The sequence below is a fragment of the Takifugu flavidus genome, unplaced genomic scaffold (assembly GCF_003711565.1).
Source record: "Takifugu flavidus isolate HTHZ2018 unplaced genomic scaffold, ASM371156v2 ctg414, whole genome shotgun sequence".
Taxonomy (NCBI): domain Eukaryota; kingdom Metazoa; phylum Chordata; class Actinopteri; order Tetraodontiformes; family Tetraodontidae; genus Takifugu; species Takifugu flavidus.
In genome coordinates, this window is record NW_026622033.1 from 1,336 (window position 1) to 22,349 (window position 21,014).

The 21,014-nt window shown below is 44.3% G+C and overlaps 2 protein-coding genes across 2 annotated transcripts; both read left to right on the forward strand.

Annotated features, from left to right (window-relative positions):
• Positions 1 to 4,443: 4,443 nt before the first annotated feature.
• LOC130520525 (NACHT, LRR and PYD domains-containing protein 12-like) lies at positions 4,444 to 12,744 on the forward strand. Its single transcript, XM_057024231.1, has 9 exons — positions 4,444 to 4,582; positions 5,185 to 5,286; positions 5,557 to 5,669; positions 5,770 to 7,582; positions 8,514 to 8,690; positions 8,799 to 8,972; positions 10,802 to 10,975; positions 11,182 to 11,355; positions 11,877 to 12,744. Exons 5-9 carry the CDS (start codon positions 8,566 to 8,568, stop codon positions 12,055 to 12,057), a joined length of 828 nt encoding a protein of 275 aa, XP_056880211.1. The 5' UTR covers positions 4,444 to 4,582; positions 5,185 to 5,286; positions 5,557 to 5,669; positions 5,770 to 7,582; positions 8,514 to 8,565; the 3' UTR covers positions 12,058 to 12,744.
• A 4,262-nt stretch (positions 12,745 to 17,006) lies between these two features.
• On the forward strand, positions 17,007 to 20,677 carry LOC130520522 (4-hydroxyphenylpyruvate dioxygenase-like). The gene is made up of 9 exons (XM_057024229.1): positions 17,007 to 17,012; positions 17,504 to 17,713; positions 17,782 to 17,888; positions 17,978 to 18,055; positions 18,374 to 18,536; positions 18,645 to 18,716; positions 18,795 to 18,917; positions 18,998 to 19,114; positions 20,478 to 20,677. Exons 1-9 carry the CDS (start codon positions 17,007 to 17,009, stop codon positions 20,589 to 20,591), a joined length of 990 nt encoding a protein of 329 aa, XP_056880209.1. The 3' UTR covers positions 20,592 to 20,677.
• Positions 20,678 to 21,014: the final 337 nt, after the last annotated feature.

The window sequence follows — 21,014 nt, forward strand, 5'->3', positions numbered from 1 at the left end:
CCGTTGCATTGTGGGAAATGTAGTATTGGCCTGTGTAAAACATCTGCGGCCTGCGGGTCGGTTCTAATAATAAATCAATATCATCCCGGGGGCCATAGAAAACCCTCGACCTTGACTCTGACATATGAGCTTTAAATGATTTCTTTTGACTCCCATTTATTTGGCTGTTTGGATATCATCTTTGCTAGTGTGTGTGTGCTCTATGGAACTGGCATAAAGGATGTTAAAATTAGTCTAAATTAGTCTAAATTAAATAAAAATGCATCCATTCATCATTCCCAACAGGCGGTGTTTGATTAGAAACTCTTTCTGAACTCTGGTGCTCTGAAACATCTCCGCTTCCATTTTCAGCTGTTTTTATTCTCAATAACATCAAATCATCCATCCATCCAAATCGTGGTCCTGTTGGACCACCAAAGGACAAACACTTTCCATTTAGCACGGACAAAAAAACCCAAATCCTGTTTAGCAATGAAGCTGTGGGGAGAGTTTGAGGAGCGTTTCTGAGGAACACGCTGCCATATTGGGTCCAAGCTGCTGGGGTTTTTGTTGTTTCCAGGTGAATCGGTGGGCAGCGGCGTTACCGCCTGTCTCTGCCCCCCCTCTCTCCCCGTGGTCGTGGTCACGCCGGGCATCTTTACTGGTCCCGTTTTAAACAGGTTCTGTTGGGAACAGGTGTTCTCCAGAACTGTATTCCAGGCTGCTGTGCTGAAGGGCTGTTTTCAGTAGCAATAGAGCCAGAGTGTGCCTGCTCCATATGAACCCCCCCAGGCCGTGCTTTCCTCCTGGCTGAGCCATAATCAGCTCTGGATGGACTGGTTCACGCTTGGACTGAGTCAAGATTTGATAGCTTGACTGATTCTTACAGTTTTTGATCAAACCCCCATCTGCTGATTCCAGGAGATCTTTAAAGGATCTCAGAGCTTCAGATTTATGAAGCCTGCTCAGCCCCCGGCAGCGCTGATGAAACCATTTCATTCCTTCAAAAAAGCAGAACATGAAGCTCCAGAAAAGGTTTTTGGATCAAGTTTCCAACAGAACGAGGACAAGTGGGTAAAAGCGCCACTTTAAAGCCTCCAGGCCTCAGGAAACATCAACCTTTAGGATGCCTGACTTTAGAGGATCGTCGGTTCGCTCCGAGCACAAGAACAAACATGTTTAACCTCAGTCCAAGAACATCTGACCTGAAATGATCAAAAAGCTTCAGCGTAAAAAGATGGTGGAGAGAAAGCTGCTGGGAGGTTCTCAGAAGAGAAGTGGCATTAAAGCCAGCTGGAAGAGTCCAGCCTGCTTCCTGCTCCTCCAAACAGGCGTCTCCACACCAACACTGAGGAACACGGGCTTCTGTTCTTCCTTCTTCTCTTCTGACTATTGTGTGTTTGATGAATGCAGCATCCACTCACTGCCACCCCCCCCCCCCCCTCATTTACACTGCTCCTGGTTTCACAATGCTCCTCAGACAGATGCAACCAGAGACACTGATGCCGTCAGACAATAAACCTGAGTGTTTTTGTGTCCGGTTATTAACATGTTCCATGCTTTTCCTCCTGCAACAGTTCATCACACCTGCTCAGGGAAACCTCGGTGTAAAGGAGGTGAAGCCGTGCCTCAGTGACTCTACTTTGGTGTTTTAGAAACCAACAGTTATTAGATGAATATACAGTGTGCACGTACGCGCACACGTGTGTATAAACACTTAATACACGCGTGTGCGTGGATGTAGACTTTTTAGTACTTTGGGTTCATAGACTTTTTAGTATTTTGCAGATACGTGTCTGTATATAAACCAGATCCTCCTGTAATAAAGAACTAAAGGCTGACTGTTGTCACGTGACCTGTCTCCGTCTGTGTCCGATGATGGAACCTGGCTGGAACATCTGGTCCACAGAAAAAGCAAAACAGCTCACAGAACTGGGCCAGTTTAGACCCAAAAATGACAATAAATAATGAAAATGTGTGACGCAGTAGAACAATGGACGAACTTTCTATTGGTCATTGACAGTTTCACTCATTGTCATCAGAATTCATCAAAAATATTCAAACCCACAAACTACACACAGAACCACAGAGTTTAGAGCTTAAAGGGAGCGACAGGTGAAGATTTAAAGCTCAACGCAGCTGAAGAAGTTCCAAAAAGGAGAAATATCATGTGGTGTTTTACCGCCACCCGGTGGACACGCCTGGGACTGCAGACACTAGTTTAACGCGCTCCGACACATTCTGACCTCTGCTGCTCCTCCTGGACTCCAGGGCTGCAGAAATATGCTGCTTTTACAAGTCTTTCAAATCTGTCAATCATAAATCTTATTTATTTATTTAACTAAGTTAGTCATTTTTCATTTAAATGCAAAAAACATATTTAGGGCATTAAAATAGCAAAACAACTTTTAATGTTGAACCCTCCCAGAATGCTTTTATAGTAGTGGAATATTAATCAACAGCCATAAAGTTGTTCATTAACAGAGGAAAAAGGAAAGGTAAAAGTATTCGTTCAGACTGAGCAGGAAGACTGAAGACCGACAAGGTGAGTGGAAACGAAGAGCATTATTGAAAAGAATTGACAGTTGTGTTTGGAGATAAAAATCAAGATTTGAAAACATTTTTGTTACTATTGAAGAGCTTCATAGAGCTGAAGAATTCTTGGCTTAAGAAAATTCAAAAGACTTCATATTTAGTTTAGCATAAAACATCGTTATACATTATAAATGAAGAGGTCTTATTTAACTTTCTGATCGTCTGGCTTTAGTTATAGTTGAATAGTCTTTCTAAGTGAAGTTTAGTTTATTTTTCTGCTCTTGTTACTGATCCTAAAAGAACTTTGAACTTTAAACCCTCCCAGAATGCTTTAATGGTAGTAATATATACGCCATAAAGCTGCTGATTAGGTTGTAAAAGTTAAAGTGAAAGTATTCTGTTCAGACAAGTATTATGCTGTTAACGTTGTTAGAGAGTCTTAACAGGTATTAACAACATTTTAAACTTTTTTGTGACAGGTGAAAAGCTCTTAGAGTTATTAGAGTTGTTCAACAGTCCAGGTTACAGCTGGATATTTTGGTATTACCTGTCAAACAACATCTAATCGTGTGCAAGTTAGCATCTCTCAGCCGGACCAATTTAAGACAATAAACTAAATAACTAAATCCACACAGGATCACAGGACACCAACAGGATTTTGGGTTCATGTTGCACGTTTTCTCACAGTGGTTTATTGTTCTATGTTGTGGAACCACTGTGAAAGAAATGCAGGAGTGGGTGTCATTTCTTTCATCTATTTTAAATAGAGCAGTGATCTTTGAGGACTTGGATCATAGAAATAATTGAAGAGGGGAACAAAGGAGGGAAGTTAAAAAGTCCTGACTAGTATGTTTATGTAGCACCAGATAATTTAGTGGCTGAGCTGAAGACAGTCTTAGAAATGAATGACACACATGGCTCAAGCTGATCCAGGTCCCAAAACCTGTTCTCAAACTCTTGCCCAAGTCTTTTTATGAGCTGAGAGCACTTTTCAACAATTTGAAAATATCCTGTTGAAATTATTCTGAATTATTCTGATTAAAAATCAAATTGGCACGCTGATTCCAACATTACAGTCATTCCCCCCCAGCCCGTCAAGTTTTGAAAGCTTCTCCTCCAGATCAGCAAATTTCCCCTAATGAGCTGGAGTCAGACTGGCCAGCTGATGACAACTGGATCAGCTCCGTTGGTGCCGTCACCATTAAGAGGTGTGTGCAGCCCCCAAAAGGTCAGAACTGTCAATATCCTATAGGGACACTTTGAACCAGAGGGGATCCTATAGATCAAAAAGTTGACCCAGTTTGATTCCGCACCCAAAAGCGAACATCTGTCAGACGAACTCCAGTTGTTTCCCAGTATTTTAGTTAGTTTAGTTTAGTGATGATTTAGTTAGTTTAGTTTAGTGATGTTTGGTCACCCGCTGTTGAAAATGAAGATCCTCTTCTTGGAATCCTGTCTGAGATGACAGAAGATGATGCTGCATTTGACCCACTTTGATGATTGTGATGACGTATTTCTGTTTAGTTTGAATGCATTCTCATCTTATTTGTTGAATTTAATGTTGAGAACTGACATCTTGAAAGAATTTAGGTTTTCTTGTAAACCATAACCAGAAAAAATGATTTCATTTGTATTTGTGTGCGTCCGTCTAATGCCACCGCACCTTTTGAAACACCCAGGAGAAACATTTTTTCCACAACTATTTATGTTTAACATGGTGTAAACTTTTAAGATGTCCCAAAACTGTTTTCCAATTATATGTGGCCTGTATGATGTACAGGGTGACATCATATAATAGATTTGGATGTGAATGAGCCGACAATACGTCATTGGACAGACCTCTGCTTGTCTTCATGCTGAGAATCATGTTCTTTAATCTTCTTTTCTGTGTCAGCAGACTGTTCCTGCTTCACCGTTTAGACTCACATTTAAAAATGAGCGAATGTGTGATGGAAGAGGAAGAGAGAGCAGAGTCCACAGTGCCCAGCTGTGTGTCCATGAAGAGTGACCACTCCAAAGGGGAACCTGAGAGGAACTTCAGTATTGGACCTCAAGGGTCACCTTTAAAGTAAGGTTTTCTGAACCACACAACTCTGCCTTAGAACATTTCACAACCATACAAAACATCATTTTGTGGGTATTAGCCTCCACTATCGTGAAAAATGAAATTCATCAGGTCCTTAAAATGAAACGGTGCACAGTCCTTTCACCATGTTGGCCTGTGGAAAACCAGTGTTGTGGGCCGATGGACCAGCGTCCCCGTCGTTGCCGGACCACCGTTGGCCACCAGTTGGGTTTTGGGATCAAAGTGGGGGCGTTTCCTGTATCCGGTTTCTCCTCACGGATCCATGACTACAACATGTTGCTGCAAGTGCAGAGACATTTGCTCTGGAAAGAACTTTAGAGCACATTCAGTGCTGCAGGATGAGGGGCTGGAAAAGGTGCCAGTTCTTTTCTCACTGCAGGGAACAGTTAAAAAAAGCAGCTTAAACTCTGAAAACATGAAAATGATACAGAGACATCATTGATTTATTGATTCAGTTGTTATCCAGAATGGATTAGAAATGTTCCTGTTTGATAAAAATGCAGTGAATTGGGATTATTAACTCCAACCTCTACAGATTATTTACCTTCATCACAGTCTCATCACTATTTCTGATGTTTCCTCAGGATGGACGAGGACAGAGCAGAGTCCACAGTGCCCAGCAGGGTGTCCCTGAAGAGTGACCGGTCCAAATATGGACTAATAGACTTCAGAAGTTCAGAGGAAATGTAAGAAAACTAAAGCGTGATGATTGTGTGTGTGGCAGCTGTTAGTCACATTAACAGCAGCAGTTGTGAGTTTATTAGATTGGAGATGTTAACACTTAAACCTCAGACAGTCATATAGTTACAGACTTAATGTGAATATTGTTGATTAGAAACAAGAATCAGGTTTAAACTGAAAGATGAATTCAGACATAAATGCTGGAACAATATTGAGTCTTGATCAGGTTCTTTCATCCTATAAATCAAAGGACTAATAGAGAGATGTGTTCATAGTGAGAGGGGGGAGCACATCCTATCAAACTGGGACCAGGCAGCTCCACCAGGAGAGTCCTCTTGTTCACAATCTGGAAGCAGATCTGGAGATGCTGAAATGAAGCCCAAACAAAGTAAAACTGTTCAATATGAGATTTAATTTGTGATGTCATGAATTTGTAGTTGTGTTGATGATTTATGAGAGATGGAAATCATTGGTTTACTTATGTTCAGGAGGTGATCTGCAGGAGGTGATAGAAGGTCATAAGATGAGTCTGAAGAGAAGATGTGAACATGTGACTGAAGGAACTAATGAAGCAGGAAGTGGAACCCTGCTGAACAAGATCTACACTGAGCTCTACATCACTGAGGGACAAAGTGAGGAGGTGGACACACAACATGAGGTGAGACAGCTTGAGAGAACCTCCAAGAAGAACATCCAGGACACTCCAATCAAGTGCCAGGACATCTTCAAAGTCTTATCTGAGCACAGAGACACATCAGAGTGGTTCTGACCAACGGTGTCGCCGGCGTTGGAAAAACCTTCTCAGTGCAGAAGTTCAGTCTGGACTGGGCAGAAGGTTTGGAGAACCAAGACATCAGTCTGGTGCTTCCGCTCTCATGGAGGGAGCTGAACTTGATCAGAGATGAGCAGCACAGTCTTCTCTCACTGCTTCATGTTTTCCATCCAACATTACAGAAGATCAGAGCAGAAGATCTGACTGTCTGGAAACTTCTGTTCATCTTTGATGGCCTGGATGAAAGCAGATTTTCACTGGGTTTTTCAACAAGCATCAGCTCATCTCTGATGTCACACAAGTATCGTCCGTTGACGTGCTCCTGGTGAACCTCATCCAGGGGAACCTGCTTCCCTCAGCTCTCATCTGGATCACCTCCAGACCTGCAGCAGCCCATCAGATTCCTCCCTCGTGTGTTGACAGGATCACAGAAGTACGAGGCTTCACTGACTCCCAGAAGGAGGAGTACTTCAGGAGGAGGTTCAGTGATGAAGATCTGTCCAAGAGAATCATCTCACACATCAAGGCCTCCAGGAGCCTCCACATCATGTGTCTGATCCCAGTTTTCTGCTGGATCACTGCTATAGTTCTGGAGGACATGATGACCAGAGACCAGAGAGGAGAGCTGCCCAAACCCTGACTGACCTCTACTCACACTTCCTGAGGGTTCAGATAAAGAGGAAGAAGCAGAAGTATGGAGGAAAGCAGAGACCAGAGGAACTGACTGAGGCTGATAAAAAAACTCCTTCTGAAGTTGGGTCGGCTGGCGTTTGAACATCTGGAGAAAGGAAACATCATGTTCTACTCAGAAGACCTGGAGCGATGTGGACTGGACGTCTCCGAGGTGTCGGTGTACTCAGGAGTTTGTACAGAGATCTTCAAGAGAGAGAGTGTGATCTTCCAGAAATCAGTCTACTGCTTTGTTCATCTGAGCATTCAGGAGTTTCTGGCTGCCGTCTACATGTTCCACCGTTACACCAGGAAAGACAAGCAGGTTATAAATCAGTTCCTAAAATATTCGAAACCAAACCGGTTTGCTGGGTTGTTAAATAACGATCCAGTCACATCTCTTGATGTCTTCCTCGGGAGAGCACTAATGAAATCTCTCAAAAGTGAAAATGGCCACCTGGACTTGTTTGTTCGCTTCCTTCATGGTCTCTCTCTGGAGTCCAATCAGAGGATCTTGGGTGGACTGTTGGATCAGAGGAACAGCCACCCAGGAACCATCCAGAAGGTCCTCAACAACCTGAAGGAGGAGAACAGTTATGGAATCTCCCCAGACAGAAGCATCAACATCTTCCACTGTCTGATGGAGATGAAGGATCAGTCAGTCCATCAGGAGATCCAAGAGTTCCTGAAGTCAGGGAAGATATCAGAGAGGAGACTGTCAGAGATCCACTGTTCAGCTCTGGCCTACCTGCTGCAGATGTCAGAGGAGGTTCTGGATGAGCTAAACTGCAGCAGTACAACACCTCAGTGGAGGGACGACGTCGCCTGATTCCAGCTGTGAGGAACTGCAGGAAGGCCGTGTAAGTAAAGATTTTTGGGGCCGGACATCGGCGTTTAAATCAAGCGAGTGGATCATGTCAGGTAGCAATACCCCCTCCAGTGGTCATTCCTTCAATTCTTTATCTCCATTGCAGCGTCCATAAATTAAAAAACAAAACAATTCATCCAGAAATGTTCAGCACTGGCTGGATATAAGTTCAAAGGTCAATCCAGACAAACCAACATAAGGCAGGAATAATAGGAGCCACAAGTTAACTGACTATCATGAAATTACTGTCATGTCATTAAATCACTTTTGTTTGTTTGTATACATCGTATTATAACGACAGAAAAACACATTTTAACTAATGACACGTGACTATTTTGCTTCATTTGTTCAACGTAAAAACAGCCGGCCTCGTTGGTTTAAATGGGTGTTTTAGGTCTTTGTGGCGGTTCCGTTTGGAGCCTTTATGTGACCCACAAAGTTGTTTGAGCCTTTCCACACCCGTTAGGTGGCAATTCATCACTAGCAACAAAAGGTGCAGTGCAGTGAAAATGATTTGAAGGGAAACAGGCAGATATAACAGAAGCTGAGGGCAATCGATGCAACCAGAGACTCTGATGTCATCGATCGGATCGCTGAATTAAGACTTGACGCACGATCGTACAAATTGGATGAAATGCAAAATATCCAAAGAGCCGATAGACAGATAAAAAGATGCACGTTTCTTTAAACCATTTGCTACAATCATTTTAAATATTGAGTAATTATGAGCTGTTCTAAAATAAGACAAATGTTGAGAATAATTCAGTTGCATTTCAGATCTGATGGTCGTTCAAACTGTTGCTCTACGGTGTTGAATTTAGCTTTTCCAGGAAATGAGCTACATTTGTGTTGAGGTCGATTCTCAGATAAGTTGATGAGAAATCCCAAAGTTTGACTCACTATTTTTGTTTCATACACAACAGACTGTCTGGTGATGTTCTTTCAAAGAGTCATTGGGAAGTTGTGGCCTCAGCAATGACGTCAAACCCTTCTCATCTACGGGAGCTGATCTTAAGCAAGAACAAAAGCCTGACAGATGATGCAGTAAAGTTACTGTCTTCTGCAATGATGCATCCAAACTGCAGACTGGAGACGCTCAGGTCAGGAGGCCTCTGTTGGTCTTTTCTAAATTTCTTTACATTTTGCTTTTCTCTTCATTTTCAGATTTAGAAATGTGTTTTTATTTGCCCCATTTATTCCTTTTCCAGACTGAGTGACTGCAGGTTATCAGAGATCAGCTGTGGCTCTCTGGCCTCGGCGCTGAGGTCCAATCCCTCCCATCTGAGGGTTCTGGACCTGGGTGGGAACCAGCTGAAGGATCCAGGAGTGAAGCAGCTCTGTGGTTTTCTCCAGGATCCTCTCTGTGAGCTGGAGACGCTCAGGTCAGTCAGAGATGATCCAGTACTTTCCAGGTGTAACTAGTTAGACAATAACTGTTTCCATGTTTGATCTTTGTTATAAACGTAGTGTTACAGTTCTCAGAAAAAAGACCACACAGGACAGATTTGCAGTATTAAATTGGTTGTGGAAATCTGTCCCATGTGAGGATGGTCATCAATGACTAGAAAGGAAGTATCAGTTGTAGATTTGTCTTGTTTAATTTAGGCTGGCCACAAAACCGCCCAAACATTCAGACCAATCAAAAATGGTTCTTCCTGTCTTTTAAAGATCAGAAGGAAAACTAGAAACCCCAAAAAGAAAGCTGCTGCAGTGTGCCATGCCCCTTCTCTCCTGAGAAAAGCCATCCCAAAAAAAGAGAAAAGCCCAAGTGTGAAGTGAGCACCCTGTTAAACCTTGGTACCGAAAGCCTGCAGTCATTCTCATCTTAGGTGGCTTCATTCCAGCCAGAAGCCCAAACCTGCCTCCCTCTTAAAGGGGCAGCAGGTCAGTCCAACCACAGAAACCTTCATGAAGATCTGAAGCTTTCAGCATCCACAATTGTTGCACCTCACTTCCATTGGAGTCCAAATCAGAAGTCAACAAGTTGATTCTACACCGATTCTACACAATGCAACCATTTTAAAAAGGTTTCCATCCATAAGTTTTCACACATTTTTAGATAAATCTGTTTGTTCATCGCCTCCTTCTGTTGTAATGGTCATTAAAGAAAATGACCTTATTGGAGTTTTTCTCCTCACAAATATGACTTTCTATGAACGATGCAATAAATGCAGCTTGCAATCTAAGACAATATGGAAGTATGTGTATATAATAGTAGTGGAAGTAGCTCATAAAATAATACATTTGCTCTTCTCATCGAATCTTTCTATGTTATTAAAGAAAAACCTGCTCTTAGTCAACAACATCTAAGACATCAACCAAAAATCCTAATTTTATACAATCTAATATAAAACAGTAGAGAAGAGTCTTTCTGAGAGACACTGGTGGCAGGAATGCAGAAGTATCACCTGCTCAACTTGGAAGGTGGAGCAGAAACCACCAGCTGAGAAGGTCCTCAGCGAGAGGAAGTGGTGGAGAGCCATGAAACTTGCTAAGCTCCACCTCAGCTCCAGAGACGGGCTGAGCTGGAGCTGTGGCACCAGGTATCGCCCAGAAGAGCCTCCAACAAACAAGCTCTTCTCTTGGGAGGAGAGGGCTTTGAATCTCAGCTCAGTGTGCTTGTCTCTAGTAGGTGGCAGCTGCACCTTTTCCTGAGCTCCTTGTTGATGCCCTGAGGGGAATTGATGCTCCTGCAATGTTTTCTGGCAGCATTGAGCTTGCAGTGGGGCAATCAAACACACTGTGGGGGGGCTCTCTTTCCTTCTCTCATCTGGAGAACAAGTGACACCAGCTGCCCATCATTGTTGGAGAAATGTGCAGTCAGGGGAACGATGCGTCCAGACTATAGCCACCCTTCCAGCATCCAGCAGTGTCTAAAACCTTTGATTTGGTTTCACCAGAGAGTGTAGGGATTGCAGGGTCGCTGCAGCATCGCCCACAAGCTGTCAGGAGTGGGTCGCTTTGTCCCAACTCCTGACAAGAGTTGAGTGCTATTGAGAAATGTGGTCTCACAAACTTGGAAGGTATTTTGACCTACACACACTTTACATACGCTGTAGATCTTGTCCAACCGCCCTGAAAGAACCCAAAATAGGAACATACGGCAGATAAGCCGGTGCAGGACGAGAGAGGTTTGTTGCTTGTAAGCTGTGTTTTGCTCTGGTACATGTTGATTTTTATTTGTCTTCTCTCAAAATAATTGTTATTTTAGACTAAGAGGCTGCAGTTTATCAGAGACCAGCTGTGATTCTGTGGCCTCAGCTCTGAAGTCCAACCTCTCCCATCTGAGGGTTCTGGACCTGAGCCACAACACGTTGAAGGATTCAGGAGTGAAGCGGCTCTGTTCTGGACTGGAGAGTCCAAACTGTAAACTGGAGACGCTCAGGTCAGTCTTCATTTTTCTACCTATATACCAGCTGCTAAGATGGTGAAGTGAGGCTGTTCTCAACACTGCTGTGATGCACCACATTAAAAAAATTCCTTGGAATATCGTGAATTCAGGTCTGACCCAACTAAGAACTAACGTAGGTTTAGTACTGACGCAGATAACATGCAGACCTGCACCGTATAACCTCATCCTGCATTTTTCAGATTAGAGCTCTGCAGGTTATCAGAGATCAGCTGTGACTCTCTGGCCTCGGCGCTGAGGTCCAATCCCTCCCATCTGAGAGAACTGGACCTGGGTAAGAACAAGCTGAAGGATCCAGGAGTGAAGCTGCTCTGTGGTTTTCTCCACTTTCCAAACTGCCGACTGGAAACTCTGGGGTAAACACCATTCTCAAAAATGTCCATTATTCCATCCGAGGGTCCTCACACTTTCTGAGTGTGTGTGTTGTGCCCAGTTCCTTCAGGAGGGGGGCCACACGGGGACCACTTATTCATGATAAATTGATTTAAGGACAATGAAAAAGCCCACAGATGGTAACCAAAATTAGACAAAACTAGGTGAGGGTGCCTGGTAGACACCAGCCAACGAGGAGGGAGATGGTGAGGGGGACAGGAAGTCATCTAAGACAGGTTGTGCCTTTAAAGATGAGCCACAGGTGAGATGGATCTCCATGATGAGATGGGAAGGAAAGAGGTGGGAGAACCTGGGAAGAGTGAGGGCCAGAACAATATAGATTCTCCTCTGGAACAGTGCAAACCTGAGAGGTTGGAATTGTGGTCATTACATATTACTATCATTTTTTAACCTGGAACTAAGTTAAATATTTACAGATCATGCCTTTGATTAACCTTTCAGATTAATACTGGTTTCACTATAAAAGTTTCCCTTCTGTATTTAGATTAAGGGACTGCAGCTTATCAGAGATCAGCTGTGGCTCTCTGGCCTCGGCGCTGAGGTCCAATCCCTCCCATCTCAGAGAACTGGACCTGAGTCAGAACCAGCTGCAGGGTTCAAGAGTGAAGCTGCTGTCTGATCTCGTAGAGAATCCACACTATGGGCTGGAGACATTGAGACAGTAGCTGGTTGGAGCCAGTCAACTCCCGCTCATCTGCTGCATCACTCACTGACCACTGGTGAAGAGCATCTGTGGAAACATCTGCCGTCTACTCCCTCCATAGATGAAAAATTCAGTTTTTAAAAAGCGCTGGTGGACTTTCAGGAGATCAGTCGTGGTCGATAAAGCAGAAGCAGCTTCGCCTTGAAGTTAAATTAGTTCCTGGTATCACACAATGCATCTTTATAAAGTTCTAAATGGCTCCTCGGCCACTCTTAGAAGCATGGAAACATTCTCTTAATTGTCTCTTCAAATGTCTGTATTGTACGTTACTATTTTACATCATGCTTTCAGAATCTTTAGGGTTTAGTATTTACTGTCTCTGTGACATGGAGCATTGGAATATTTCAGCTGCAGCCAGCAAAAACCCATCAGAATGACGGCTATTGGTGGGAACCGCAGGTCATTTGACTTTAGTCAGTCTGTTCAATGTTATAGGATTTATTGCAGTCTAATAAAAACTATGAATAAATGTGGGAAATAGGAAATAAAAAGAAGCAAAATGACCAAATAAAATTCCCATGAATACTGTAAATTTAAAGATGTCAAGAATGGAATATCAGCTTAAATGGAATCAAACATAAAGTGAAAAGGCCTCCTTTAAGTTTACTGCAAAAATAAACACTAAATCAAGAGCAACACGCGCCAAAAACATCTCATTCTCTCTTCTGTCTCCACTCATTCTTTTATATTCTCTTAAGATAATGGGGACGGGGTCGCGTGATAACAAAACAAGCTAATTGGGGACTATATTTTTGTTGCAAGAACTTTGGCTCTTCAGAAGTTTCTATGTTGGCTTCCACAGATTGTGCATCCACTAGAAACTCAGTGTTTTGAGGAACTACCAGGAGTGGCTGGAGTGGAGGCCAATGACGCTATAGCTACATATAGCTACATATAGATCACCGTTATCCTCAACCCAAAAGACCACCAGTTGGCGCAGCAATACTAAAGATAGGAGGTTGTGGTCATTGCGCAGACGTGGAGTGATATCACGCACAAACGTGCCCTATGTTCTATATCCCGTATGTTCGCGACCAAAGGGCGCACCGTATTAAAAGGTGCAGCCTCAGTTACGGGTGCTATTTCTGTATTTAACACATACATCAGGCGCTCCGGATTATAGGGCGCGGGCATGGTAAAACATACCGCTACGATAGCTTAAAACATGCATGCTAGCGCATATTTAGCAATTTAGCGAAAGCCGGCAAGTCGAACAACCGACAACAATGTTTCCAAAATTAAAATTTCCTTATTTTCGTATTTTGTTATTAAACCGGAGGGCTGAAGCAGGACCGCTGTTAAAAATGTATCAGTCCGCACTTCCAGTTCTGGTGCAACGTCCAGTTCTAAATGTATGAATCCGCGTATTGACGTTTCAACGTCCCATCAGTAAAGGGAGAGATTTGGATATAGTCCCCCTGAGGTGGTGTTTTTAGAGCAGTTCTTAACTACTTTCTCTTGCCTGATAAGAGGTCCAAACATTATTTCACTTCCCTATAAAATACTCTAAAATCTGCCATTCAAGATCAGATACCAAGGTATAATTCATCCTCTAAATTTTCACAATTTCTTATTCTGTCAGGCTGTTTTTAAACCTTTGGCAACATCAAATAAAGTACTCAACTGGTATTATGTCAGGCTGGTTTACATCCCATTAAAGAAGCCAGCAGAAATAAAGCACAACAGTTACACAGACTACGCACAATAATATAGAGGATATAAAAAACAGTGTTGAGATGGGTTTGTGTCACTTTAGTAAAATCAAAGCATTTTTCTTTATGTGCCAGCAATGAACACAATCTAAGAAGTAAGAAGTCTCTGACACTAAACATATGGAGCTCCTATAGAACAAACTAAAGATTTGTTGTTATTAAGATAAAGAAATGCAACATTTCCCCCAGAGAAACGATGGGGATGGAAAAAGCCCTGGCTGTGTGTGTGCATCACAGCAGGCGTGGGTTCCTCTCTGGAGTCATGCGGGGCTCCTTTGGCAGATGAGGAGGTTAGAAGGATTAGGAGGGTAGGTGTACAGAATAATAGGAAAGATAGGGGTAAAGGAAGGGCAGAGCAGAGTGGTCTACTGCAGAGGCGGTTGTACAGCGAGCTCAGTTATCCTTCTGTCAGGACCAGACATTTACGCCACTTTTGATCTTTTTAAATCAGACTTTGGGTTGAGGACTCTGTTTGAACCCTCTGAGCTCATTGTGGTCGTTCTTGTTGCGCATGTGTTTAATGATAGTGGCTCCATCCACAGCCGGCTTGATCTCTGCGTACAGCTGATGGCTCCTCCCTCTTCTTGTGGTTCACAGCTCCACACAGACACCAAAGCTCAGAACTCAAATGAAGCTACTGATGCTTCTATATCTCATGTGTTTAAATGTTTCTGGAAACGTCCTGGCAGCGTGTGTGACTCGGGTCACCAGTCCGTGTCTCCCAGACTGTTTCTCAAACATCAGCTCACTGCGGGACTTCACACTGTCGTACTCCTCAGCCGAGGCAATGTAGCCCACTGAGCTGGATCGCCGCGGTAACGCTCCATCCCAGTACGGCTCTGCCTCAGCAGGGCGGGACATGCGCAAGATGCGGGGTAATTGCTGGAGGAAGAGCTGGCAGAGAAACAGAAAACAGGATTTGGAACACTGATACTGATGTGTGTGTGTCTGTGTGTTATAGTGGGAAAACCACATGTTCATATATCCTCTTCCATATGTTATTCAGTCATAGGTTCATATATCCTCTTTCATATGTTATTAAGTCACATGTTCATATATCCTCTTTCATATGTTATTAAGTCACATGTTCATATATCCTCTTTCATATGTTATTAAGTCATATGTTCATATATCCTCTTTCATATGTTATTCAGTCATAGGTTCATATATCCTCTTTCATATGTTATTAAGTCACATGTTCATATATCCTCTTTCATATGTTATGAAATCATATGTTCATATATCCTCTTTCATAAGTTATTAAGTCACATGTTCCTATATCCTGTTTCATATGTTATTAAGTCACATGTTCATATATCCTGATGTTCATCTGTTCAACAAAGGGACAACAGGATGTGTGTGTCTTACCTGTTTGGTCCACTCAGACATGACGTGCGTGCTCGGCGTCCTGAAGTGGAGGTTGAGGACGACCACACAGTTCAGCACCACCACCGTCACCACCATGATGAACATCAAATATCTTCAACACAAACACACTCAGATGTTTTCCATTTTTTAAATCTCAGCCGGTTGTCACCTGGTTCTGCAGCCCTAATGTATATATAGTTTGGAGAAGCAGAATATATCTGATTCAGAGTTAAAGTGATGTGGAGTAAATGGTGCGTTTACCTACTTCACAATAAGAGGAACGGACGTGGATGTTTCTGGAGCCTTTGAGAGATCAAGAGTAGGAAGACAGACTGAGCGAGCAGCACCGAGATGGACAGTGTCATCTTCTCACCACCTACACACACAAACATTTTTATTATCCTTTTTAAAATATATTCAAAAATCTGTTGGGGAGCTAATTAATGTTTCTCGATTAATGGCGGCCCCTCAGCTCCGCCCACTACCGATGTTTGCTGCTTTATTAGCTGTGTTGTCCCGTGCTGACGTGATATTCAGCTATAATGTCTGATTCTTTGGGTGCTGTTGAAGGTTAACTCAGTTCATGTAGTTGTGATTCTGAAAAGGTCCCAGACTGTTAATCTGCCTGACGCTGGCTTCAGTACGTTCTGTGACTCTGCACTGACTGTCTGCGGGCAGGTAGTAGACCAGCGAGGCCAGGAAGGAGATGAGCACGCAGGGGATGATGATGTTGACCACGTAGAAGAGAGGTTTGCGTCTGATGACCAGGTAGAAGGTGATGTCCTGATGCTTGTTGCTCTCCATGGGAATGTGTTTGTAGGTGTTTCTCTTGGCGGGTCGGTGGATGATCTCCCACTCACCATTCTCTGTTGGTCAAAGCCAGAGTTCAGACACAAGTGATGAAGTTATGACTGTCAGTCTGGTTGGAGCTGCAGCCAGTCTGAAGGCTCAGGCTCTGGGGAAAACCACTTCTCTGCATGTATCAACAGCATCCAGTACACTGAAAGTCACCCACAAGCTCCAGGACTGTATGCAGTAAAAAATAAAAATAAATGGAAATGAATCTTTACTTGGTTACCTGTAAAGCTTGCAGGATCAATCATGATCCATTCAACCGTACACTTGGTTTCAATGACTATGTCTTCCTTCACGAGCAACCTGATCTCTTTGGCATTGTACGTTAGAGAGCTGCAAGGCAACATGGGAAATGCAGTTTTGCAGAATGCAGAATTTAAAAAGCCTTTTTTCCTACTGGGAGAGTTTAGCTGCACCGTGCATTTTATTTTTGCACCTTTTTCTCCTCTCATATGTGTTTAGATTCTATAAAATCTTGACCCAGCTCAGTTTAAACCATCATGTCAGAGTTTGTCTGCGTTTCAAACAACAATGAAAAATCCTGCCCGTGCATACGTGAATTGATTTGAGCGTGTGCAGTCTGCCAGTCAAAGGGGAAATATTTGACGCTGATGGAGCAGGACGATCTGAAGATGGCGGGTGGTAACCAGTAGCAGAGACCTGTTGAATCTCTGCACAAAGGTGGACCTAATTGGACCTAAGCCCAGAATAAGTGCAAATATTCCCAACGCTAATGCAACCAAAATACAGCAAATTATGCTTCATTTCATTGATGAGTTGTCTTAAATTATAAAGTAACAATTTGGAGCAAAGGTTTGAGAGGTCTGGTTTGTGTCCTTTCATCGGTTGTTGATGGAGAAATATTGGTGAATTGCTGGCCTATTCTAACGCATCACAAATGATTTCATTATCATTTGAACACTGGACAAGTGTGTTCAAAAGAAGGAAAAGTTTCTTGGAATCATTAGATAAAATCATGGCTGTGATATAAAACCTTAGCTGCATTTTTGGACACATTTCCTGATGCATCAGTGATTTTAAAGATAAAGAGCGTATCATAAAAACATGTCATGTATGTTCTAAACCATCTTTCCTCTAGTTCTCAGTAGCTTAAACAGCAAAAGATATCAATGAGATTAAACACATGTAAACTCACCGCTCACCTCTAGCATAAATTTAGATTATTCCGGATTATTATTCTACGAATAGTTTAAATAAAAGTTCCCAGCTGGAGCTCCCGTAAATGAGGAATTACATGTTCAAACGAAATATTGGGCAAAGATAAATGGTCTTGTTCTGGAATCAGAGGCACAAAAGAGTGTCAGAGTCATGTTTTAATGTTGCCCCAGAACCTGCCACGTGTGTGTTTAGTGGATCCAGAGAGTTGAAATGGAACCTTCTGAACTTCAGTCAAGGTTTTAGATAAAGTCTGTGTTTGAATCACGGTTTCAGTCCAGGCGTCAGGTTACATAGGACAGGAGCAGCAGGCCGTTCAGCCTGCCACCACTAGGGGGCTTCCAGGAGGCGTCTCCATGCACCAGCGCACTGTTGCTCCTCTGTTTCAAGCTGATCCCAAACGCTCTCCCCCCACAGACGGCCAGGGAGCGAGGAGCCGTGGTGGTCAGGGAGCCCTGGGTGGAGCAGGACGCCCACGGGAAGGTCAAGTACGCCATCATTCAAACGGTACGTCAGGAGGAACACACATCAAAGTGGAAATGTGTGTTTGACACACATTTGTGTGTTTTCCGCAGTATGGGGACACAACGCACACCCTCATCGAGTACCTCGGCCCCTACACAGGCCTTTTCCTGCCAGGCTACAAAGAGCCTCTGTACAAGGATCCTCTGTTAGCAAAACTGTGAGTCAAATCCAAGGATTAGAGCTAACTGGCTGCAGCTCTTTTCTCTGTGGGCTAACCCAAGATGACCCTTCCTCTCTCTCCGGTAGGCCCCCCGCAGGCCTGAGCTTTATCGATCACATTGTGGGAAATCAGCCAGATGATCAAATGGTGCCCGTCACAGACTGGTGAGCGCACGTCCTCCATGAGGGTCAAAGGTCGTCCCCTGCTCAGCTGCTGGTGTTTACTGCTAACGTTCTCAGAGCCATGTTAGACATCCTTGGACATCTGATGCCACAAGACCTCTTTACACTGAAACTACGTTTCATGACTTTTATTTTGACTCTTTCATTTCAAAACCAATGGAGTGAAATAAATGGGTTCAATCAACACCTCACCATCAGACAGGACCACATCAAGGCCAACGCGCTTGTTTTAGTGTCACATTTAAGCCTCGAAGCAGAAAATAAGGTTGTCCTCACACTCTTTTCCCCCTCAAATTCCAGGTATCAGAAATGTTTGCTGTTCCATCGGTTCTGGTCCATAGATGATAAACAGATCTACACGGATTACAGTTCGCTGAGATCCATCGTCGTGGCTAATTATGAAGAGACCATCAAGATGCCCATCAATGAGCCGGCCGTGGGGAAAAGGATCTCACAAATCCAGGTGAGCTTCCTTCCTTTTGGAACTGCTTGATTTTCAACTCTACACAAGAGCAATATGTGGACCAGCGTCCCGCCTGGTTTCAGCTGTCCTGTGTCTCTGTCCTCACAGGAATACGTGGACTATAACGGAGGACCGGGCGTGCAGCACATCGCCCTCAACACCTCGAACATCATTGAAGCTGTGAGGCTCCTGATACAGATGCTTCCCTCTCAAATCTGCAAGTGAAGACAAGCATGCTGCCTTTTATCTTTGAGCCAGATAGTGAACCTGCGTGCCCGAGGGATGGACTTCCTTTCAGCACCTGACACCTACTACGACGACCTGCGGCAGAAGCTCAAAACGGCAAAGATCAAGGTGGAGGAGGACCTCGATGTTCTACAGGTGAGCACATGTGGGGAGAGAGTAAAGGTTCCACTCTTTTCACTCGTCTACCCGCCTGTAAACCTTCTCTTTCTTTTCAGAAACTGAGAATCTTGGTTGATTTTGACGACAAGGGCTACCTCCTTCAAATCTTCACCAAACCCATGCAGGACAGGCCAACCCTCTTTCTGGAGGTCATCCAGCGGAAAAACCATTTTGTAAGTGGTTCTGAGGATAATCACTGTGCACGTGCGATGGGATATATCAGGCTCTGGTCATATTTCTTGCCTTGAACCCCTTTAAGAAGTTGGGCCAGGACACCTGGTCACCCAGTGTGAGCAGAATAAAAGTCACCCACTTGGAAAAGGCCAGTAAATCTGTCACAGGTACAGATTAAAAGGCTAAACCGGGAGGGGGATCTTTGGATCAGGTTGTGCCCTGTGGCACTCCACTTATACCCCCATCCTTCCTGTCAGAACAGGCATGTTGTCAATCTCCAGTCTTTCACGACATGAAAGTTAGAAAGCAATGCTGGAGCTCAGTGAAGCATCTCTCAGAGCCCTTTGAACGTAGCTCATTCTGTGAGAAGAGGAGGGTTCTTGGTTCAAGTCCCATTGCAGACAAAACATGGAAGGTGTTCTGGTCGTAGAGCCAGTATACCTTCAGAGAACTGCCCAGGTACCCTTGAGCAAGGCACCGAACCCACAAATGCACACGTAGGGCCCTGCGATGAGCTGGCGACTGACCAAGGGGGGACCTGCCTTCACCCAAGGGGGGACCTGCCTTCACCCAAGGGGGGACCTGCCTTCACCTAAGGGGGGGACCTGCCTTCACCTAGGGGAGGACCTGCCTTCACCCAAGGGGGACCTGCCTTCACCTAAGGGGAGGACCTGCCTTCACCCAGGGGGGGACCTGCCTTCACCCAAGGGGGGACCTGCCTTCACCCAAGGGGGGGACCGGCCTTCACCCAAGGTGGGACCTGCCTTCACCTAAGGGGGGACCTGCCTTCAACCAAGGGGGACCTGCCTTCACCTAAGGGGGTGACCTGCCTTCACCTAAGGGGGGATCTGCCTTCACCTAAGGGGGTGACCTGCCTTCATCTAAGGGGGGACCTGCCTTCACCTAAGGGGGGACCTGCCTTCACCCAAGGGGGACCTGCCTTCACCCAAGGGGGGGACCTGCCTTCACCTAAGGGGGGACCTGCCCTCACCCAAGGGGGGACCTGCCTTCACCTAAGGGGGGGACCTGCCTTCACACATACGTGCTCCCTCCCCGTGACCCCGAAAGGACTAAAGTGGGGAAGAAGATGAGACCAAATGGTTCATTTTCTGACCATTTTCACTTTTTGATCTGTGTATAATTTCACAAGTTCTGAGGAAATTCTCTACCAGGTTTCAGATTTGAATCCCAGATTTTAGAATTGCATTCAAACTGTCTGAAATGTTTATGTTCACATTAAGATAATCAGATTAAACCCATTTGTCAAGCCTGCTCTAAATACTCATCTCAGAATGGACTAGAATAGACTGTGAATACAAGAGGCTGCTTTATTTCCTATTTGTGTGTTTGTGGCTGTTCTAGGGCTTTGGAGCTGGAAACTTCAAGTCCCTCTTTGAGGCCATTGAGAAGGACCAAGATGCTAGGGGAAACCTCACAGTGCTGACACACCAAGGGCAGACCAAAGGCTTCCAGTGATCCCCCTACGGCTGCTGAACCTTACGTAGATTGTTATATATGGCCACATATTTCAGATGCAGTCAGCAGCTTCCCGCAGACCCATTCTGCATACATTGTTGCCAGGAGACAGCTGAGGAGGCTAAATGTGAAACTCAGCATGCTGTGATCAACTGGACTCAGACAAATATTTAAGCCAGCCGCTCTACCACCCTCATGCCCAGTGATGACAGGAGTGAAGGAGTTTGAAGTTGGCTTGAAGTGAGGGATGTTGAAAAAAGCCAGGTTTTCTGATCTACCAAGTAAATAACCCATTCACCTGGGTTCACACTTGCCTTGGTAAAAAACAGTTTCTGCCTGGGATGACAGGAAACCCGGCTAGTTTGGACCGGGTTATGGCACACCCTGTTTAGACACCATTGCCAGAATGGTTCCCTCAGCCTT